The sequence below is a fragment of the Conger conger genome, chromosome 3 (assembly GCF_963514075.1).
Source record: "Conger conger chromosome 3, fConCon1.1, whole genome shotgun sequence".
In the NCBI taxonomy this organism is placed as follows: Eukaryota; Metazoa; Chordata; class Actinopteri; order Anguilliformes; family Congridae; genus Conger; species Conger conger.
In genome coordinates, this window is record NC_083762.1 from 34,404,314 (window position 1) to 34,428,832 (window position 24,519).

A 24,519-nucleotide genomic window follows, 5' to 3' on the forward strand; every position below is an offset into this window, starting at 1 on the left:
TTTCAACAAGTAATAAAAGTTATTGACACGCACTGTATACGGACAGTTAAGGCAGACATGGGAGCTTGACATTGCTTTTCGCGATGAATCAATATGTATGTTATTCTGAGATTTTTTTGAGGTTTAGATTTGCTGAACTAGATGAGTGAGAGGTGTGTGTGCGGTTCATCTTGTCGGTTTTCACATCATTTTCCCTTGGGGTTTCCTGACCGTCTGCACACCTACAGACTGCTGATTGATGTATCGAATCCCTGTTATTACATTTTGAGGAATGCAGAAACAGCAGGTGCTGTGGAACAGTAGCCCGGGATTACACCTTCCAGGCTGGTCTGATGAGCTCCTCCCTCCATTCTGGCTCCAGCTCGCCGGTAGAAGAACCCTGTGCTAGTGCCGGCTTTCTCTGCCGCCGATTTGTTCTGCACTCTCATTTGTTCATCAATAATCCTCACTCATGAATGTAAGACAGAGATAAATAAATAAAATGAAGTGGTCAGAAAACTGAAATAAACAGAAAACAGAGAGCCGTAGATACGCTGGTGTCCACCACGGGTGGTAATAACTCTTCGCGTGGGGGCCTCGGTGCTGCAAACCAGGGCTGGGTCAAATATGTAATTGTTTTGGATTCAAATACTTTTCTGCGCTCACTTGATCTTGCATGGTGCAACTGAACTAACCAAGAGGACCAACATTCTTTTTGAAAGTATTTCATAGGTTCCAATACATCAGACAAACTCAGTAAAATGTAGAAAAGTAATTAATCTGCTCAGATTATAGATGTTGTTATGCAAGTTGTTTCACTTCTTGCTACTAAAGCAGGCTTTGGTGTGCCCATTCCCTGCTGTTTCAACATGTCTGCCAGGCCCAAAGTCTCCAGCTGACAGGACAAAGAACAAACACACCCTTCAGGATAAACACAGTCAGCCTTCAGGAAACAGTGGGCTCTTTCCACTGGCTTATTTTTCATCTCCTTTTTATTTTCTTACTCCTAACTCAACCCATCGGGACAGGCTATAAAAAGAAGCAAGAAAAAGAAGTGAAGGAAATTGGCAATGAATTAGGCAAATGGAATGTCCTTGCGCTTCCAAACAGCAGTTCGAAGGCCACATCAGAAGCAGATGCGGCAGATAAGGAGAGCCGCCCCCAGGTCGATTATTTGTACATCAAGAAAATATGTATGCAAAGGATCATTTGGATTTTCTACTTTCCCAGCTAGTTGACTACCGTAACTGTAGCCTGCCACTGCTTGAGGGTTTTTCTCCCCATGGGGATGCCCTTTTCTGCCCTTCCATTACTCTGTAAAGTGTCTTTGTGACAGTCTTCTGTAAAAAGCACGTCTTCCAAAAGTGTCATTGACCCGTAACCATTGCTCCGGGCTGTTTATGCACCAGCTGTCTGATTTCTGACCCCTGACCTCCCAGAATGCTAGAAGGCACAGGAACAATGCTACCTATAACTATAGCAGTTAGCAAGGCCAGCTGCAATGGAGAGTATTGCTTTGGTGAGCCATACAGGGAAGACATTGTAACAATTGGAATTGTAGTCTGAATTTATAGGGATGAGAGCCGTCTATGCTTTTCCAGTAAGTGTATGGATAACCACTATTATTAATTTCACAGCTCCAATGTGGTTTTTGCACAGATTACCATACTGTAAGAACACTGCATTGTAACACTTCATTCTCAGTGTGTTGTGTAGGGGCGAGTGTGAGTGGGCAATAAATTTTTATAAGACATTGCGATTGGGAGGTACAGTTCCATGTTCAAGCAATGTAGAAAAAGCATTCCTTTTTTTAGTCGCAAAGTAGTCTAACATTTTCGTAAACATTTCCTTTTTTTTCAACGCTGGTCTAAAATTGGCTCCAGATTCAATCTCCCCAAAGGTGTTCCTTGGTAGCAGTATATTTGTCTTCTGCACTCCTGGTCTGGCTCCCAGCAACTCACACTGGATTTATCCTTACATTAAGACATCTGGCACCCTTCCCAGGGCACAAACCCTGCAGCACACCATGAGTGAAGTAGGCAGACAGACAGCTGTACTGTCTCCTCCGTGTTGGGGAGACTACTGACTCTTGTTCTGTACAGACCAAGCCAACCCATCCCTAACCTCATAAATAGCATTGTACAGAGTTAGCCATTGTCTTACATCTGAAAATGTACAGAGTCAGCCTGCCAGGTCTCCACTGATAACTACAGTAAGGGTTAACCTGATCTCTACAGTTCAATGTGTGTGTGTGTGTGTGTGTGTGTGTGTGTGCGTGCGTGCACTTGTGTGTGTGTGTGTGTGTGTTTGGGCATGTCTGTTTATTCAGCTTTCCTCCAGCCTCCAGCTGTGTGGTTTCCAGCTGGTCGTATATGAACCTTTTAATTAGCTACCAATTAAGACCAGCAAAAACACCGGTGGTTTGACATCTAATCCAGATGATGAGAACAGTTAAATAATTAAGAGTGCAGACTGCAGCAGCCCCTGGAGTAGGCTCTCCCGTTCTGCTCGGGCCAATAAAACACCCTGCCCATTCATCAGGCCTGCAGATAGAGACAACCCTCGCTCCCACACGGAGAGCGATGAAGCCATTAAAGATTCACGCGGCCCGATGGTGAATCTCGGCCCCTGCTCATTCATATTTCAATTTCGTCCATCTCTCTATCGGAGACCAGCGCTGTTGTCTTGAAGCTGAGGCTGCCACCTCCCCCAAGCTGCCACGTTAATTTTAATGACGGAGCGTATCTGTGTTTCATGGGTGTCAGAGTGTCAGCCTTGTTATATCGCTGTTAAAAAACGGCAGAAGGTTGTGCACCTCACTTCCCTGTGGGATAGTAAACATTTGAAATGGGAAATATTTGCAGGCTCTATCTCGGTCTTTCACTCTGTCTCTATCTGTTGTGGCCGTGTCAGAGCGAGGTGTTGGCTTGTCGGGTAACAGAAATAATAACATAAACAAATGTCCATGTTTGCGAAGAGAGGAATTCACGTCAGCTGGCAGCTGTATCCAGCGGGTCAACAATAGAAATCTCAGGGATTAATCTCCTTTCACGTACAGTGCCAAACATCTACTGGTGCTCACTCCTGGTCCCCGAGAGCCGCAGGGTGTGCTGGTTTTTGTTTTCACCTTAAAGGTACTATAGGTAAGATTTTTTTGTGTTAAAACATTGTTACAAGACCATTGTAAATCCCTTCCTATCATTGAAAAAGACTCACTGACATGTTGACTCACCCTCTGCCTGTGTTTATAGTCCTTAAATTTGAGTTTCAAAATATACAGTTGATGGGCCAGCACTATATCAAAAGATTGTATGGCTGTACAATAATTCAAGCTCATTGGTTGAAAATTGGTTCTAATTGCCACAGCCACTGACATTTCGACATCAGCGCATAGCACAGAGAAGGGGTGGGATAAACAGGGTTGTGGATATTTGTTGCTGCAATTCCTCTCTTGACCGTTGGAAGTCTGAAATTACCTATTGTACCTTTAATATTGGCAACCAATTCAGAGCCAAGAAACCAGGTGAGGTGAGTTGACTGTGTAATTAGCTGCTTTAATTGTTCAAGTAAGTGCTGAGTAACACAAAAAGGCAGCACACCCTGCGGCTCTCCAGGACCAAGACCTACATTCTCACACTGTTCTCACCATCCGGCAAACCTCCCTGAAGCCTGCAGAGAACACTCAGCTGTAAGGAACACCCTCAGGCCTATGGTTAAGATGGTTAAAATCTAATGTATGTATCATACTGTATATGTCCGTATTCTTTTTATATGAGGACATACTGCATATGATATTAGATTTCCATATGGGAGGTGGTTTTGGGAAAGGTTGAAATACTGAGAGAGGCAGGACCTGCCAGGCCCCCCATCCACCCCTAGCCCACTCCCCTCTCCCCATACCAGGAAAGTGAAATCTTGATCAAACACTATCTGGGCAAAGTAAGTACAATCATAAATAAATCAAGTTTATACAGCTGGGATGTGACAAAGATAAAAGCAGCTTTGGGCCACTTTCCCAGGAGTAAAACATGTTCAATAAAACTTCATAAACCAATATTCTCATCCACTTGATAGTCAGGAGATGTGCTCACCTTGATATAGTCCTTCACATAGCAATAAAAACCCTTTGTTTTGAAGTGGTCAGAAATGTCCTCTCTGCATCAAGTCAGTATGCTGTCAAATAGTCTTGTTATTGTGCACATAACTTAAGTTTATATTCAGGAAGGTAAAGTTGTCAATCAAGTCTGTACTTCTTGTGCTTTTAGTCTACGTCCCCACTGTTGGGAATTATAGCATTTTGATCCCTTATCTTTGCACTTCTGCTTGCATAGGAAGTCCCTGTAGATACAAACACATGCTACTCTAAAATCCAGTGAAGTGATGTTCTCTCACTTATTGCCCACATGATGTGTGCTGAACCTAACCTGCCTAATTCTTATTAATAATTATTGGTTTTATTATTATTATTATTATTATTATTATTATTATTATTATTATTATTATTAATATTAATATTAATATTATTATTATTATTATTATTATTATTATTATTTATTTTTATTAGTGACATCTAGGGTGAGCAGGTGTCCTGCTTTGCATTGCACTGCACAGCATTTTGACCCTCTGTCCCACATATTGACATGATGTCCCCCATTTTGAAGCAAAATAAAAAGTATACATTTTCCACTTAAACATTAAACAATTGATAGTCATTATTATCCAATAATAATCTTTGGCGTTCTTGCTACTTAGATGTCTCCGCTCCCCAGCCTACTAGATTGTATCGCAGTTTCATTGGTCCTCAATGAAAGCGCTCTTCTTCCATCAAAAAACATGAAGGCACATAACCGAAGCTACCCAGCAATATCTTAAGATGGATACTAGCAAAAAGAAAAGAGCATGCATGCCTAAGTAAGGCCAGGCCCACGTGATGTTCAGAGAGCTTTGTGGATCAATTGGCAAAATTGTTTTCAGTTTCGAATGTAGGACAATAGGCTATGACCTGAAGTACCGCAGTACAGAAATTTGCGTTGCAAAAACAAATGTCCAAGGGCCTGTAACATTCCATATGTTTTACATCTTTTTATAATTTCCTTTATAATGCTAAGTAGCATGTTCAACCATTCATTAATTTTTTTTGTACCCATTACCAAATGTTAAATTACCATCTCTCACTTCTGGCTTTTCCCATGCTGATGGATGACAAAGGGATTTTGCATGCTTGTTACCTCATGTTTATACTCTAGTGCAGTGGTCTCCGACCCTGGTTCTGGGTCTACTGGTTTTTGTTTTCACCTTAAAATCAGCACCCTGTTGAGAATCAGGTAACCAGGTGAGGTGAATTAACTGTGTAATCAACTGTTCTAATTGATTACTGTAATTAATTAATTAGTAACAACAAGAACCAGCAGTCCGAGTAACTCTCCAGGACCAGGGTTGGAGACCACTGCTCTTGTGAAACGTGATGTGATGTAAACTGAGCCGTGCGCTCTACAGCATCAAGACCTTGTAAATCTGTTTCTCCAATCCTACTTCAGGAACATGTTTTCCATATGTATAATTCATTAGCTGTTATTAATCAAGTTATGGTATGTCTTGGAGACAGACCATATGCGCTTTTGCTGCTGACACCATACCAAAAAGTGTGTGTGTGTGCGTGTGTGTGTGAACATATGTCCACGTTGCATATTCCCAGAGTGTGTATAACGGAAAACAGAAAGAAAGAGAGACAAACAGAAAGGTGATAATATCTTAATAACAAGCTGCTGTTTAATTTCTAACTAGTTCTAAGATGAGCTTAAGCTTTGAGGACAACTTCAAGCCAGTAAAAGATTAAGGTTCATAAAATCAACTAATGTTCCAGAAACTTTCCACAAAGCTGTGAGAAGCTTATTACAAAGGGACGACAAAATGGCAAGAGGAAGCATAAAGAAGCTAAGCCAAAAGCACACTGGGCCCTTTCTGACAAAGAAATAAAGAAAATTAGTTTTCTAATCAGATATTCAGGCCCACCTTGTGTGACTGTTTATCATCAATACTGGATACAGCACAAGAAAATGTGAATATGCTCAGGTTACATCCATGCCTCTGTGTGCACATAATTACTGTCACTAGGTTTCCACATTCGCAGCGTTTGCAGTATTTATTCTAAACACAGGACAGTCTTGCTATGAAAAACTATGAAATCAGAGCGCTCCAGTACATTTGCAGATTTATCACCGTAAAGCTGACAGCATCCTCCATAGTGGATGCATTTATGCATTGATTTTAACCCCGTACTGTATGTTGTTGACCAATGTGATGAGGGTGCCTCTCCCCGTGGAATTCTTGAGTGTGGAAACAAGGGGTCAAATTGATCATTTATATAATAAAGCTGCGATCCACCTAAGAAAAGGTTTCCGTCCTTTCCATTTTGAAAGCACAAATTGATGAAATGTGTGTGGTGTGCAAAGAGCATACAATTGAAACCCTCTAAAGGGCAATTTGAATGCAGGCCTTTCTTGATAGTATGTTGTTTGCATTTTGTCTCTGTTGATTATTGTGGCTGCATTGTTGGCTGGTTAATTTATGAAGGACAGCTGCATGAAAAAAGTTCCTAGTTACACTTCCTGACCTAGTTACAGTCCAGTCTGTAAATATTAGGACAGTGGTATAATTTCAGCATTTTAGCAGAGTACAGAGCCAAAAGAACAGAAATCGTACCACTGTCCAAATACTTACGGTCTGCACTGTACCTACGTATCTTTAAAGAGAAAATGTGGACAAATTCCTCGAATGAATAGACCCCCATTTTTCCAAACATCAGCTCACAACAAATCATTGCTTACAATCAAGGACTGAGATTATTTTATGTCTGTGAGAGATCAAACTCAAGAAGATGTGCAAATGCTATGGGCTGTGAAAGCTGACGTTAGCTACAAAACTAGCAAGATTGTGTCAAAAAGGCCATTTGATTTCACTGAGTTAGTGATATCACTGCCTGGAATGCAACATCTGGTCCACAAGTAGCAAAGTAATTCACAGGGTATATAGAAGTTTTTTTTTTAACTTTCAATATGAGCTGGAGCTGTCAAAGAATTAAATCAGCAATTAATGGTGTCTGATACGGAAAGTGTTGTTTTGGGGCGGCCTGTGGCATAGTGGTTAAGGTACATGACTGGGACCCGCAAGGTCGGTGGTTCAATCCCTGGTGTAGCCACAATAAGATCCGCACAGCTGTTGGGCTCTTGAGCAAGGCCCTTAACCATGCATTGCTCTAGGGGAGGATTGTCTCCTGCTTAATCTAATCAACTGTAAGTCGCTTTGGATAAAAGCATCAGCCAAATGACATGTAATGTTTTGGGAAAAATTGCAAATTATATCTTTTTTTGTTTTAGAATGATTGAATATTATTCAATTTCATTTTAGCAATGTAACATTTTATGGGGTAATTTATAAATCATGAAAATGTGTGTAGGCATGTGCATGGGGTCTGAATCCATTCGTCTCAGTTTCGCTTACAGTAGGACACATCCTCATACCTGGCCCCATGCACAGATCTCGCTCCCCTTCACTTATGCACCGGTTACGCACCCAAGTCTAAGTGTTACTTGAACTACTGAGGTGCGCCACTTTGGCCTAAAGTTCCATGTGAATCGCCCAGACAGACAAAAAAGATAAAGACCATTGAGCTGGGTGAGTATGAGCCTTCATTCTATCCTGATTGTTTTCAGTCACTTTAAGACCAAAACATGTAAACATGTCCTCTGACTCCATTCACATACATGTAGCTCGAGGACTGGAAGCTCCAGGGGGTGGAAAACATAGTAAGCTATGACTGTGACATGACTCTACACTTCTCACAACTTTGCAGGAGCATTGTAACATTAATGGCATTTATGGCATTGTTCTAGACTCCATTTTAAACACCCTGCTTTGGTACTTGTACAGCAGTGTGCAGTGATGAAAGTGCATTCATGTCTCCCAAGTGGGAAAGGTTTCTGTCAATCTAGTATCCCTGTCTTATTGATCATCCAACAGGATCCCTGCAAGCTGCCTATTCCTATGCATATGTCATACATTTATTCTGTTTGCAGTCCTTATCATTACATTTATTTGGAAGGTATTTTGAATATATTTAAAAGGCATAAAATGTTCTGTGTAAATACACTCAGACCACTTTATTAGACACAGCTGTACACCAGCTTGTTAATGCAAATATCTTATCAGCCAATCATGTGACAGCAACTCAATGGATTACAACATGCAGACATGGTCAAAATGTTTAGCAGGTCCAGAATATGGAAGAAATATGATCTAAGTGGCTTTGTCCATGGAATGATTGTTGGTGCCGGATGGGGTGGTTTGAGTACCTCAGAATCAGATGATCTCCTGGGATTTCCACGCACAACAGTCTCTAGAGTTTACAGAGAATATATTAAGTGCTGATTCTGTCAAAAGTCTGTTAAGAACAGCGCAGGGGTGTCGAGGATAATGACCCGCACAATGGATCGAGGGTAACTTTCACAGCCTGTCGAGGAGTCTCTGGAGCAGCCTCTGGAGTGTTGGTAAGAAGTTGGTAAGAAAATCTCTGCTTCTGCGCATGTGCAACCTATTCTGTTCCTTATAAGCTTCCAGCAAAATGGCACTTTTAAAAAACTGATAATCTGAAATGAAATATGACATGGGTCTTATTACTGATCTAATTACCCAATTGGCTGTATCTAATGGTACTAAGTATTATGTGAATGTCCCTAGACCAACATTGTTGGTCAATGTTTAGCTTGCAAGTTGGCTAACTTAGCTAGCTTCTAATTTATCTCTTGTGGGGAATTTTCAGAGGCAGTGTTATCTGTACTGTAAAAATGTCTTAGCATTTAGCTATGTTGTTCTGAGTGGTCCTGCAACTTGGTATGCAGTTAATGCCAGAAAATGAAGTGAATTAAGCGAAAATATATATTTTTAAATGTATACCCTCTTAAATTTGGTAAAAATTAATAATTTTTCAGTAATCACCTATGCCAATGAGCCGGTCGGCAACTGACAGTGTATAGCAATACATTCCTGAATCACACTGGAAATACAGCAACAATTGCTGGGAACATGATTTCACAGAAAAGACTGCACAATGGCAGAGATTAAATGTATACCCCCTTTCATTTCGTAACAATGTTTAATTATTCCAGTAATCATCCATGCAAATAAGCCGGTAGTGAACTGACAGTGTATGTATGCCTGGGTCACATGCCAAATGCAGCAAAAATCGCTTCCAGAAATGAGTGTGCAATCGTATACTCTGCAATTACATCACAATTATATCCAGCTGTATTCATTAAAATAAGAAAAACAACATAATTACAGTTCAGAAATGAATTTATTTTTCTGAACATGAAAAAAAGAAACTCGGAATCGGAAGTCTCTAGTTGTTGCCAGCAACAATTGCCAGTTTCAGAGGTTATTAAAATTATGTTCAAAGGAAAAAGGCTGTATAGTTGAATAGGCTAGGTGATTTATATTGTAATGTTGATACAATAACAGGCTATATCGCCTATGTAAATGGAATGAAAGCAACAATTCATAGCTCCGCTACTGTTTATTATTTTTCATTTACACTAATGGGTTAGTTCACAAAGCATGATTAAGGAGTTTTTTGTTTAAAAAATCGAATTAGTCAGCTAACTCATAGCTACCCAACAACAGGCTCAGCCTTGCCAAGTTTCCTTAATTCAAAATCTACAAACTTGAGGGTACAATCTTTTACAATTTTTTTATTATGATTGAAAATTGGTTTATGAATCGTTAGATTAGCCCATCAGCTCTGTTTTAGAGGGAGGTAACACTCAACATGACCAGTTCACTGGTTACTGTGCGTTCCAAGTCAGAGGAATACTCTGAATAAAATGGCATGTTAAGATATTTCAATAATGCCTTTAGAAATCTGACAAGTTCCCACGAGCGATAAGTTGGAAGCAAGCAAATTTTGCCAAATTGTAAGCAAAACACTTGACAAACCAAAAGTTTTCTTTGGACAATGGAGTAATTAGATCAGTAATATGACCTATGTGAGGGTCCTGGAGAGCCACAGGATCTGTTGGTTTTTGTTGTTACTCAGCACTAATTGACCCATTAAAGCAGTTGATTGCACAGTTACCTCATCTCACCTGGTTTCTTGGGTCTAAAGTGGTTAATTAAAGGGAAAACAAAAACCAGCAGACCCTGTGGGTACTCAGGACCAGGGTTGGCCTCCCCTGACCAATGTCATCTTAGTTTAGCAGCTTTTTAATAGGTCCATCTTGCTGGAAGCTGATGAGGAACAGAATAAGTGGCACATGAGCAGTTGACAGGCCCCTCGTGACTTACTTCTCAAGAGTAGAGCAAGTTACACCCGAACACTTGACAGGCCACTCAGTGACACATTCAGTGGCAGTTCTGTGGGTGAAAACACCTTGTTCATGAGAGAGGTTAGAGTTGAATGGCCAGACAGGTTTAAGCTGACAGGAAGGCGACAGTAACTCAAATAACCACGGGTTATAACAATGGTATGCGGAAGAGCATCTCTGAACATGCAACATATCGAACCTTAAAGTGGATGGGGTACAGCAGCAGAAGACCAATAACTCTAACAAATAAGTCTAATAAATACCTACTGTAATAAAGTGGTCACTGAGTGTATATCGATACTCCCACTGAGCCACCTGCATAGTTCTGCATCCCTGCTGCTACTGTATGTCCAGTCTAATGCACAGCAGGTGCCTGTATGTGTATCAGAAGATTCAACCCTTCCAAACTCACAGAGGAACAGGCCTAAAATTTAGATTAGCCATTGCAAACCGGGGGGTAAAAAGATTGCATTGCCAGTAAATACAAAAGTCATGCAGCGTGTAGAATTGTAGAAAATTGTCGGGGTGAATCACTAGGAGGGAAGCACCTGGCCGTATTTCTTTCCATCTGGGACAGCTAGTGGTTTACAAGGAAACATAATTATGGTTGGATGCACAAAGCATCAGGGCTAAAGAAAAATTGGGCCAGCCCTACAAAAAAAATGATTTATTTTACAATGTTTCAGCCAAGGGGAGGCTGAGGGGTTCTCTTGTCACTGGGCTGCTCCTTGTTCTGTATGTGAGATTAAACAAGGAAGCCTAGGAATCATTAAAAAAATACAAGATGTTTCATTTGAAAGAGTGAGACAGTGGAACTGTGCTTCTCAGTTGTCTGACATTGAGGTGGAAGTTTGCATTTGTCTTCATACTCAAGAAGCAAACCTTTCATAGGATGCATATGCCCCTGAGCAATGATTATCACTCATTGAATCAACATTAGTTTATTACATATATCCTAGAAGCAGATATTTCTTTGTTCTGTCTGTCCTTGACATGACATAACAGGTTTTTAAACTGTAATCTTATTTGTCCTTCAGGCAGCTGTTTTTCATTAGTCTTTCTGACCTTGAAGAGGTACTTCAATTAATTGGTCTATCATCGGCCTATCACACTTGGATGCACTTGTTGGCTGATCTGTCCTTGACGCAGGTGTTCTTATTGCTTCAGAGAACTAATATTTTGCTATGAGGAGCACAAGTACTACAATTTGTACAGTCCCCTCCAAAAGTGAAACAACAAGGCCAATTCCTATGTTTTTGCAAAATGCGGAATACATTTGGGGTTGAGATAATAAGATGAACACGAGACAAGAGTTCTGATTGTCAGCTTTTATTTCCTGGAAATTTACAGCTAAATGTGTTAAACTACTTAGAACATAGCACCTTTGCTATCAAACCGCCTCATTTTTAGGTCAGCAAGAGTAATGGAACAGAGAGTATTTAGGTAAATGCAAGTAAATAATATTTAATATTTGGTAGCATATCCCTTGCTTGCAATAACTGCATCAACCCACTGACATCACCAAACTGTTGCATTCTTCTTTGTGATGCTCTTCCAGGCTTTTACTGCAGCCTCTTTCAGTTGTTGTTTGTTTCGGGGTGTGGGGCATGATGAAGCTGTCTTGCTGCATGATGAAGTTCCTCCCAATTCCCCCCCATTTCTCTGTAAGTTGGCAGACAGAATGTTTTTGTAGACTTCTGAATTCATCTTGCTGCTACCATCATGAGTTACATCATCAATAAAGATTAGTGAGCCCACTCCAGAAGCAGCCATGCAAGCCCAAGCCATGACACTTCCTCCACTGTCTGATGTCACTGGCTATTGTTTTGGGGTTTATCTTCACAGTTCTCAGAATCTTTCTGTCATCAACTGCTGTTGTTTTCCTTGGTTCAATGACTGTTGCTCAGTAAGCCAGCATTTATTTTCTTTTTCAGGACATTCCAAGTTGTTGTACAAGCTATCCTCAATGCTTGTGCATTGTGCACTTTTCTAAGCTTCAAAATGGCTCTCTTTTTTCCCAAAGGCAGCTCTCTGGTCTTCATGTTAGTTTATCTTTTCTAACACAATTGCAGTCTTCATAGGCAAACCCCAAGGCTAAAAACAAGAGTAGACATTCAGAACTATTTCTTGTATAACCAGTCAATGTAATAGGACACATCAGGGCAACAAGAAACACCAGTCAATCAGATGTTCCAATAATTTTGCTCACCTAAAAATTTGGTGGTCTGATACAAAAGATGATATGTTCTAAGTTGTTTAACAAATCTAGATAAAAAATATCAGGAAGAAAAAAGCTGAAATTCAGATGTCATCTCATGTACATCTTTTGATCTCAAACTCAATTGTCTTCAGTTTATAGCAAAAACAAAGGAATTGACCTTGCTGTTCCAATACTTTTGGAGGGGATGGTAATCACTGTATCCAGAAGTAACAATACTATAAACATGAAATAGCATTGTTGATTAGCCAACAGGCATGTTCATGTTAGGGAAGTTCCTTTGAAATTGCAGTAGATTATCCAAGTTCAGGGTATATTGTTTAATCAGTGGTACCTGAGCATCTCTCAACACCTGTGAAACTAGTCAGCAGACCATATTTGATTAGTAGGTCTGTAAAATTGCTTGAAAGCCATGAAGTGGATGATGAAAAACAAATACACAAAGATTGCAAGAAAAGGCAAAAAGGCTGACTGAGTGGTATTTATACTGTACATTTTGATTGTATGCTCTGAATCTGCAATCACTCGTCCAATTTATTTTTATTCCAAACTGTGAACTGAAAATGAGGAGAGATGGAAAGTTCCACTTCAATAAGAGTACTGCTACTGTGGTGAAAATTCATCTGAACAAAATAAATGGAAAAATTGAAACCGAAAATTACTTAAGTAAGAGTAAATAAGTACGCTTTACAGAAACTCTATTCATTCGTGTTTTACTCTTCTACAATCAACAAAACCATGACTCAAAAAATCTGACAATAATATATTTACTGGGATATATCATTGTAAGCAACCAAGACAAACTTCAAAAAAGTAAAAAAAATTGTTCAATTGAATGAATGTACTTTCAATGTCCCTGTCAAGGGCATTTACGTACAGGAGGAAAAGCAGTGGCCCCAGCACCAATCTTTGTAAGACTCCACTTCCCATAATACCCTGTTCAGATAAGATCCCTCCTACTACCTCTTTACAAACATAATGCTGCAGTCTCTCACAAATATCTGCAGAGCTGAAAAATGGGTGATCCATGTAGGAATTACATCCCTCTCTATACATCGTCTCCCCATTCTAGAGGCCAAAATGAATTGGACAGTTGGCCAGCTGTTTCTAATTAGTCAAGTGCATTCAATCACTTCCTTAGTAGATGCATAAGAAAGCTTTCAGTAGTCTTGATTCTAGGCTTTTGATTCATTTTGGCATTTTAAATCTCCAAAAACACCCTGTGCAGACCACTGAGTTCAGTTTGGCTAAATACCTTTGCAGGTCTTTCTGTTGTCGGGAAACAATAATGCATTGTAATTTGCTGACATTATTTATTCTGAAATAATGAAATAGTAATGAGAGCTTACTTGATCTACGATGCATCACTATTCAAACCAGTGACAGTCACGGGGAGGTTTTTGCCCCTTGCTGGCTCTGCCTATATGCCTATGATGAGTGCTGATTATTAGCCAGATTTACATACATAAAATTTGCAGCACAAAACTCAGCCTGATGTTGGTGCATTCACAGTCTGCCTGAAATTAACGTCTTATTTACTAAGGCTACAGCTCATTACACAATCAGCAAAGGGGACTGCCTGCTAATCGCATTTTGCGTATGAATCAGAGCTTAAAGGCGTTAAAAACTCCTGTTTAGTGGATTTAATATCTTCACTAGATGCAGGGATATTGATGTACTTCTGGTGACACGTTAGAGTAAAATGCATACTGTGATATTCCACCTGTGGTGGCAGTTGACGTTTGAATGAATCCAGATGTTAGTGAGCGTGATGTTGCACAAAGCTTCCCAGGATGCAATGGGAAAGTTGTGTGGGAGGTTCCAGTACATCTTTTATTTCTCCCAGAAGAGCAATTATTTTGTACGGGTGTTTGTCACAGAAGGCAATGGTGATTTTTGTCTCTGGATACATAGTACTCTGGGTAAGTGGAAAAATACTTTCATTTGGTTGGCATTTATATAGCGCCTTTATCCAAAGCGCTGTACAATTGATGCTTCTCATTCACCCATTCATACACACACTCACACACCAACGGTGATTGGCTGCCATGCAAGGTGCCGACCAGCTCGTCAGGAGCATTTGGGGGTTGGGTGTCTTGCTCAGGGACACTTCGACACAGTCCGGGCGGGGGATCGAACTGGCAACCCTGCGACTGCCAGATGACTGCTCTTACTGCCTGAGCCATGTCGCCCCCTATTTCATTTCCAGGGGGTCAACTGCCTCTTTAAGGAAAAAAGAGCACCTTGCGATGGCTCACTTAAGCAGGCATACTGCATACTTCCAGCCCAATGCGCCTGTTTGACACATAAAACGTACTACATCTACGTACTATTTGTTTACCTACGTTAAACATACAGTGCAGTCCATAAGTATTTGGACGGTTGTACAATTTACTTTCTTTTGGCTCTGTACTCCAGCACATTGGATTCGAAATGAAACAATGAATATGAGGTCAAAGTGCAGACTGCACTGCAAGATGTGCACTGTGATTTAAGCATTGTCAAAACAGTACTGTTACAGGGGCTAATGTAATTAAATACTGTAATGAGAGTAGTTTCCACAAAATATATCTAATTACAAAATGAGTGAATGAGGCAATGGGTGAAATCTGATGAAACACGTGGGCATCAGAAGGTGCTGAAAGGGTAGAGCCTGTGAAAAAGGCAGTGCAGGAAAGCTTTAAGATCGGGTTCTGCCCCCCGTTCCCCACCCGTGTGGATGACTGACACGTCTAACACCTCGCCGTGACTGATGCCACTGTGCATCACTGGCATGAGCTTTCACTCAGCTGAACGGAAGCGAGAGAAAAAAAACTCACAGACGGCAGGGGATGACAGAAACCCCTCTCCTGATTTCACGCTATTTTGTCTCAGCCTGGTATGGATCCACGCTGGCAGAGATGCTATGAGCATAGAGCCTCACCGGCCACAGAAAACAGGGCCCGTGTCCATGAAGTTACTGAGCGTACGGCTGCAGATCAGTGATCAGTGTTCCCCTGTCCAGACCTAACCTTATCTATTATGGGCTAAAAGAGAAAACTGGTCCTAGATCAGCAACAATGTTCATGAAGTGTCAGGGGACAGGGGAAGAGTAAAGGCCAGGGGTGCACCACACAGGCTGATCCGTTTCTGGATTTTGTGCCAACTTCTGGTCTTAATTATTTAATTGATTCAATCATATCTTATCTGAGGCGGCACGGATGGTGCAGTGGGTAGCACTGCCGCCTCACAACAAGGAGGTCCTGGGTTTGAATCCCCGTTGGCCGGGGCCTCTCTGACACAGCAGGACACAGACCGGCCCTCGAGGACCGGAGTTGTGCACCCCTGTCCTAGGCACAGGAATGGCATTCCTCAGAGGAAAGATGGGAGGGACATGACTTCTGGGAGCGCCAAACTTCCCCAGCAACACAGGTGACTGACGCCATCATTTTCTCTCCCTGTGTGTTGTCACTGCAGATCAGAAGGCGGCCACAGTGATTCAGTGCGCTCTGTAATGGAGTTTAATTAAGGGCTCTCAGCACTCCACAGCATATCCTCCATCAATCTGGGACTCTGGGGCAACCCAGCCAATGAAAATGAATGTCTTCTTTTTCTCCTCATGTAGAAAAAATGAGCTTGTATTAAGTTACTGTTTTTCTCACCAAATCTGCAAATCTGGAAAGGAGTTGAAACTGTCTTGCCTCAACTGTCTCGCCTCATTGGCAGTGTATTTGTTTTATTTTGCAAAAAAGTAATAGAAATAAGAAATGTAGTCTGATATTTAGAAATGAGTCTAAATACAAGACTAAAATACTTCAATTGAACTTGTTGAGACTTATTTTATTTTTTCAGTGGACACAGGGCAGCTTGGATCAGAAAGGAAAAATAAATCCTAATATTTTCACCCACCGCCACAGAGATAAGGAGGAACCTGAGAGGCGTGGTGATAAGGAAACCCAAAACGAGCCTGGCTTTTTTTCCTCCGGGGGAGTGTTGTGCCAGGAGCGGCACACTGCCACTCAGCGAGCACTGATGGAGAGGTGAGCTCGGCGTAGCGGAAAGCCGAGCGCCTCTCGCGGGTTTTGACCGCTGCTGTCCGTCATTAGCGCACTTTTGGCCGAGCGCCAGTGCGAGGGCATCGGAAGTAAGTGCTGGGGTGCTGTAATGTCCAGCCGTTTAATTACAGTTAGAGAGCCAGTCTCTCTGGCTCTGTCTCCATGTCTACACTACACAGAAAAAGTGTTGTTTTTCACAGTTATTTAGCTGACACTGTTATTAGACTGAGCAGGGGACAATCCACCCTGGAGCAATGCGAGGTTAAGGGCCTTGCACAAGGGCCCAAAAGCTGTGCAGATGTTATCGTGGCTAGAACCTCCAACTTTCCAGGTCCCAGTCCCAGTACCATAACCACTAGTCTGGAGGCCTGTTCTTTTGCTTGTCTCCATAGAGGAACCCTTTTTTGTTCTTTATGGAATCCTCATATCATAGGTGTGAATTGTGAAACCTCACAGACAAAGAATAATTTTGCCTGACAAAGATTCCTTTAACTAGATAGGGTTATTCTATGGAATCACAGGGTTCCTTCTGAAACCATTTTTTCCCGAGAGTGAACACTCAAACTCGAACTGTGGTGCCAGAGCTGGAGTTGCCCATAAGAAGGACCTGCTTTTAGATGTGTGTTTTTCAGGAAGAGGGATGTGACCAGATACCTTGATAAAATGCTTACTTACTTTTCTATGCTTTACTGAGCTTGTCTGGTGTATTGAAAGCTATTTAATACTTTCAAAAAACCCTGGTTCCTCTTCATTGCCTGAGTTGCATCGGGCAAAATCAAGCAAGCACAGAAAAGTATTTGAATCCAAAACAATTATGTATTTTACCCAGGTTGGGATCACCAGCTTGTCTGCGAGTGGTAACGGTGCACACAGTTTTCTCACCATTATCTCACACAAGGGCTAAATATAAAACTCAGAAGCCACCATTGACAGGTGGGTGGGGTTTAGCTTGCTGTGGCCTGGTTCCTGCCTTGTAGTGTGGACAGTGGCAGCCGTCAAGAACACTGAGGCATGATGGACAGGTCACACCCCCACAGATTCTATTAGGCTCCATCCCCAGAGACAACATGGCTGAAGGGCTCCTAAAGCTTGTAAATCCAAAACCTTAATGCAATACATGTCTCCAGAGCAGGAGTGGGTAACAAGGGCCATATCTATTTCTAGTTCTCTTGCCAACTTCAGGCCTTAATTACGGAATTAGCTCTAACATTTACGCCATCCGACATTTTAGCTACATTCTTAATAAGCACACAAATGGCAGGTGAAGACTGCTCTTGTGCCCCTATACTGTGATCTGATCTATGAGTGAACCAGTTTCGGTGCATACAACTGGCTAGCTCATTAGCAAGGGTAATAGGTGGAAACAAAAACCTCCGGGACCAGATTAGCCCACCCCTGCTCTAGCGACTCACGAGCCAGGGATTCTGGTAGCTCTGAACAGACATAAAACATTTCAGAGAGAGGAAAAAAAAGTGACAATATTACTCAGTGACATGTCACCTTTTTCTCCAGGGCAGGGGGTAATAGGGAGCATTACGGAGAATTAACAAGTGCACGGGGACCACTGGCTCGGCGACACGGTACTCGAAGACACCCACGTTGCAATTAATAGCTTGGAAGGCCGAGTCAGTTATGTGCTTAGCAGAAGCGTGTGCGCAGCGAAAGAGAAGGGATTGCTCTGCTCCATACATCAAACAGGGAAATTTCCCTGGAGAACTTTGGCCACAAAGCAGGGACTTCCTCTGTAGTCCTTCCTGTGCAGAACCCCCTCCCCCTGAAACCCCCCGCCCCCAAAAGAACAATAATAAAACACCTCCTTTACTCCAGAATAACAAAGCAAAGGGATTCCTAAATCTGTATCTCCTCTTCCATTACACACACATCGGTGTTGCACATTCCCCTTTTTCTTCATCCAAGTCAGATTAGAAACAGGTTGCTTCAGTGACTTTATTATAGCTACCATTGTCAGTTGAAATGTGACCTTTATGAAATAAATTTTCTATGCATACTTGAATATGTATATGAGTGAATTGTGTGTTTGTTTGTGTGTGTGTGTGTGTGTGTGTGTGTGTGTGTGTGCTCCCTCTGTTGATCACTCAGTGTCTCATTATATCCTTAATAATACTGCAATTGATGAGGATATTGTCATTTACGCAGTTAAAGCAAGATTACAGGTCCTACCATCTAGACTTCTTCCAATCCGGTTTTCAAACTCTCAAGTCACCTCACTGTTTGCACCATAATCAAGAACATATCACAGAATATCTTTTTTTATTTGTTAGCCTTGGTAATGTCCGTAGACTAGTAGTAAGTGACGATATTGTTTATGTCCTTTATTGTTATTTTGGTATGCGGACATGAATTAAAGTATTCAAATGTGGGCGTGTGCGAGAATAACTTCAGGATGTCAAGCTGAGCAAAACTGAATTATGTCATTACCCTTGTTCACCATGCCACTGAAGTTCCGGAACAACAATCAAATCAATGAAGCACAGACCGCCTTAATGAAGCACAGCGTCTTTACAGACCCTTAACCCCTCGGGCAAATAACTCATTACTTCCGGGAAACAGGAACAACAAATAACCTACAGCTATTTCTGTGCATGTGGAGTGGGGACTTTATTATTTTAAGCATGTTTATTTATTTATTTTAAAATACGTTGTTAATTAAAATAAGGAATACCTGTATCACGTGGTAATGATGATGCAAATATCGGTAAGGATAAAAATACAAAATAAAGCTCACACAGAGAGAGAGAGAGAGAGAGAGAGAGAGAGAGAGAGAGAGAGGAGAGAGAGAGAGAGAGAGAGAGAGAGAGAGAGAGAGAGAGAGAGAGAGAGAGAGAGAGAGAGAGAGAGAGAGAGAGAGAGAGAGAGAGAGAGAATAAAATGCACTCCCCTCTTGGCCTATCCTTACAAGAGGGGAGTGCATTCTTTTTATAAACATTGAAGTTCTGTTCATGAAAGTTCTACAGATGGGATGGAATAACTCTCAAGACTGATGTAGATAGTAAATGTGTGATGCAAAAGCTAGCTCTAAAGCAACGTTAACCGACTCCACATAGACAGAATCCACGTGTAACCAGTGACCAGCAGTTCATTCCAGTTCTTTCTCAGTCTCCACGCCCCGACCACTCTGCCGCAACTGTTAGCTGGAAGCCAATTGACGCCTTCCGTTTTACAATTTCCCCCTCCCGTTTGCTCTCGCCCTCCTCCCTGGCACTCCGCTCAGACTGCTTTCGGCTCATTCATTCTGAAATAAATAATTCATTCCAGATTGAAAAATTCGCTCCCGAAAGCCGAGAAATAATCGCTGTAGTGAGCGCCCTATAGATGAGCAAAGGGCGCTCCTGCTTCTAAAAATAACCCCAAACGAAAACCACATGAACTGCATGACCGTCACTTTTTTATTCAAGTGTGGCAGGGTAATTATGTCGTCAGTTTTATTAGGCACTAAGTTTTGCTCACTGCAGATAGAGGTCCCTGGTTCATGAGATTGGATCCGCATCGTTTCAGAAATACAGCGAGGGCTGAGGAACCCTAGAAAGGTTTCAGCCCGCCACTGAACCGAGAGCGTGGCTTGAGACCAACACACGGAGATGAAATGTTTGAATGGATGAGGCAAAGAGCTGAACGCGGGAGCCTGTCGCGTGAACAGGCGTTTCTGCTGCCCAGATTTAGGCAGTAAAGCGGGATAATGGGACCCTGCTGGAGGGATATTGACTGTCGCTGACATGTGATACTGTAAATACTAATAACCTATATTACACAAATCTTCCTGTAGGTAAGCAAAGCGAAAAGACGACATCCATTTAGGCTAATATCTACAGAACGCCACACACAAATGTTCAAAGGACAATAACACAGATCCATCTGTTAGACGTGCGGTGCGCTGCTGGGAAGCAAAGTGAATTGTTAGCCCACCACCACATTATTATTATTATTATTATTATTATTATTATTATTATTATTATTATCTTATAAAACCAAGTCAATGTGCTGTATTGTACTCGAGCGTGTTGCTCACTTCGGGGTGCAGGGGAATGGTTTTTATGGTTAGGAGGGCCTCACGGTTTCACCAGCGAAACTTTCAGTTTACAGTATAGAATTGGTCACAAAATGCGGTTGCCCGGAGTGTGATTGTAAGCTTTTAATCGCCAGAGGCAGCACATTTTAAGACAACGTGCCAATCGTCGAAATGTGCAATACACATCTCTTGACTTTAACGGACAATAGTTCAACCAAAGCCGATGTAAATAAACACATAGATAAATAAATAATGTAATAAACTATGTCGAAACTCACCTTACAAATGTGAAAGTTTTCAGATACCAACGTCTCCTGTACTTCTATTTCTCTGGGAGCTGGCGCTGCGGTTGGCGTGCCGGCTGTGCTGCTGGACAGTGGGGCTCCGCCGGTGTTGCCTGGGGAGGAGGTTGTCAGTCCGTCCAAAACCTTCCGAATCTTCCTCATTTTGGAAGAAGGGATATACCAAAATATTTTTTTGAAAAAATAAAGCAAACCTAGATAAAATTCGTCTTGGATCCAAAATTAATTACATTGGCGAGGAGACTAGAAGATTCAGGAGTCTCCTGCGAGTAAAACACGCTTCGCCTGCAGATCCTCGCGCCACTACGCTCCCCTACGCTTCCAAGTACAATTCAAAAAGTAGTGGAGAGACTTCATCTTTTTCAGAAGGTTTATGTAATCAAAACAACAGAGTTCCATATGGCAGCTGTCACAAGGGGATTATAAATAAAACGAAAAATACAAATATATATATAAATATATGTGTATTTAGCTATGGATACATTCTAATACACTGCAGGTTCGAGGTTGGGAAACTTTATGTTTTTAACAACATGATAATGCGCCCTTTTAAAACCACATAAATAAAATAATATACACAAATTTGTTTGTGAACGTTATAAGAAGCGGTTATCTAAATGAAATATTCCTTAAACTAATGCAAAAGGTTTAAAAGCTTTACTTAATTAATCCTTTATGTTTCGCCCATGGGATTTTATAATCACACCCCTAACGCACACATATAAAAACTGCAACTCCATAAAGCTTGTTTCCGTCGCTCAAATATAAAACGCACGCGTCGAAGAAGGAAGTTTTAGAATTTGCGCACTCAATATTGTTTTCATGTCGATAGGAGTCGGTCCGGAGTAAACAAAAAAATCCCGATTCACATTTCCTGCAGTGAAGCGCGAGGCGCTGTCCACGGTACTGAAGTCTAACGCCTGTGCTCCGCCTCTATACCCGTCTGTAGTCTCCCCGCCCTTTCCATGCTGCGATTGGGCAAATTGAAAGAACTCCAGTCATTTAACTGGTGATTTTAAAATGAATGCATTGTGCACTACTTTCGGTTCAGTATATCATTGTATGTTTGAAACTAAATTTATTTATGTATGTTTATTTCTTATTGTATTTTTCAACCCAAGACAGTTCTCTAGGCAGACACCGCATTGGCCCATTGTTCTAGCCCTGAGGTAAATACCACGTCTGGACGCAGTATGGCTAGACCTTCTGCCGATTGGCTGGCTATAACCTTTCCCAGCTGTTTGCAGTTGACAGCTGTGCAATTAATCGCGGTTATAACAATTCAAAATTAAGTTAGATGGTTGATGTTGCACCGTATATCGACAGCGGCTGTGCTTACAGACTATGGTTTTCCCAACTCCTGTGGCCAATGCCTATCCATTAAGTCGGTTTCACAGCCTCGTAGTCATGGGACACACCGCACAGAAGGGAACTTTGTGTAACCTACAGTAGTAAGCTATGCTACACCATCAACCTACTACTTCTCAGCGCTTTGTCATGGAGACTGCATTAGCTCGTTTAATTGGCTTTTTAAAATACTGCGCCAAGAAAAAAGAAAACATCGTTCAGAACAATCAGAAAATCATCTAATAACTAGAATACTGACATGCAATAAGTTGCGTATATGGGAAACACAAAGAAAAAAACGCCAACAATGTATAGTTATTATTACTTTAGTTTTTATTATTGCTGTAGTTCTCGTTGTTGCTGTTAAATGGCAACGCAATCAGGCCATCCCGTGTGTTTTGTGAAATTGCTCTGTATGACTTTATCTTTTATTGCACTTCGGGAGTACGTGAGGAAGAAAAGGATCCATGCGGTATAGATGAGATATGATGCAGGGTGCGGCAGCTAAAAGGCAAAATAATCCTCTTCATCGCACCACCTGGGGGTGTGGGTGTGGTTAATCTAGCAATTTAAACCTCGCCGTCGTGGATTAGGACAGGAAGCACGTCGGGTGGGCCAGAGAGAACCACAAACTAGGGAATTAACGGAAGACAAGAGGGAGCTGTAGCGTTCTCAAAGCGCTGTGGAAATTATAATTATTACAACAGCCAAAGTTCAACGTCATATTCTTAAGAAAACATAACTGTGATTTCCTCTGTGGATTCTCATCAACAGCAACTACGTGATCATGGTCCTATTCCTAAATGGTAACAAGCACATTTAAGCATGACAGGTGGTGTTTGTTACTGCGTTTGACTGCATTTCAAGTGTGTGTAGCTACTATCACGCCTAGACTGGACAATTCATAAGAAAAAAGATCCATTGCCCAGACAGGCAACCAAAACAAATGTGTAATAAGTACACTGAGTGAACACTTTATTAGGTATTTATTAGACTTATGTTTTAGACTTATTAAGTCTTCTGCTGCTGTCGCCTATCCACTTATAGGTTTGACGGGTTGTGCGTTCAGAGATGCTCTTCTGCATACCACCGTTGTAATGTATTCTCCTCGGACCTCTCTAATTAACAAGGCATTTCTTCCCACAGAACTTCTGCTAACAGGATGTTTTTGTTTTTTTTAAGATATTTTTTCGGCCTTTTTCAGCTTTATTGGACAGTAGTATAGAGAGACAGGAAGAATGGGGGCGAGAGAGAGGGGAAGACATGCGACAAATGTCAGACGGTCGGATTCGAACCGCGGACGTCGAGGCTCGCAATGAGCATGCGGTCAGTGCTCTACAGGCTGCGCCACCGAGACACCCAACAGGATGTTTTTTTGTTGTTTTTCACACCATTTTCTGCAAACTCTAGAAACTGTTGTGCATGAAAATCCCAGGAGATCAGCAGTTTACGCTGTCTGTCACCAACAATCATTCCATGGTCAAAGTCACTTAGATCACATTATTTCCCCATTCTGGTGGTTGACGTGAACCTTAACTGAAACTCCTGGCCGGTATCTACATGATTGTATGCATTGCACTGCTGCCACACAATTGGCTGATTAGATAATCGCATAAATAAGTAGTTCTACTAATAAAGTGCTCAGTGAGTGTATATACACATGCATTAATTAATTTCACAGTCCTTTATACTACAATAAATACAGATTAGTGGACAGAATACAGATAGAAGAACATCAGCCCAAGTATAGAAATTTGAAATTGCCTGAAATGAACTAAATATTAAATAACAAACCTTTTATCAAGTCAGACATGAGGCAACGCCCTTAGTAAACTAAGATTAGGCCCCACTTGCTCATTAGGATCAGGAAGGTTTTTAGGAAGACTGTTTGAAACGCTTTATAGAAAGGTCGTGTTTATTTTAACAAGACAGAAGAAGCAGTGCGAAAAGGTAATGGATCGATGTCTGACAGACATTCAAATCTCATTAAAGGCCGGGCAGCAGTGAGGCTGGGAGAGGCTTTTGACCCAGGTATGGTACACCTTGGTAAATACGTGTTTTGGATTCAAATACTTTTCTGTGCTCGGTTGATCCTTCCTGGTGTAATTGTGCCAATGAACCAGAAGGTAGTTCACACTTTTTCAGAGAATTTCATTGGTTTCACTTCACCAGACAAGCTTGATAAACATAGAAAAGTATTTGAATCCAAAACAATGTATCTGACTCAGGTGGAGTTCACCAATGGAGAGTCTAC

At 41.5% G+C, this 24,519-nt stretch overlaps 1 protein-coding gene across 6 annotated transcripts in view; it reads right to left on the reverse strand.

Annotated features, from left to right (window-relative positions):
- The window catches only part of LOC133124804 (syntaxin-binding protein 5-like), a 188,408-nt gene extending 167,153 nt beyond the window's left edge, over positions 1-21,255 (reverse strand). For all 6 annotated transcript variants that reach the window (XM_061236300.1, XM_061236297.1, XM_061236299.1 and 3 more), the window contains exon 1: positions 20,895-21,255. In XM_061236300.1, the coding sequence (XP_061092284.1) occupies positions 20,895-21,062 (168 nt within the window). In that variant the 5' untranslated portion in view covers positions 21,063-21,255. The remainder of the gene's footprint in view (positions 1-20,894) is intronic.
- Between the last annotated feature and the right edge of the window lie 3,264 nt (positions 21,256-24,519).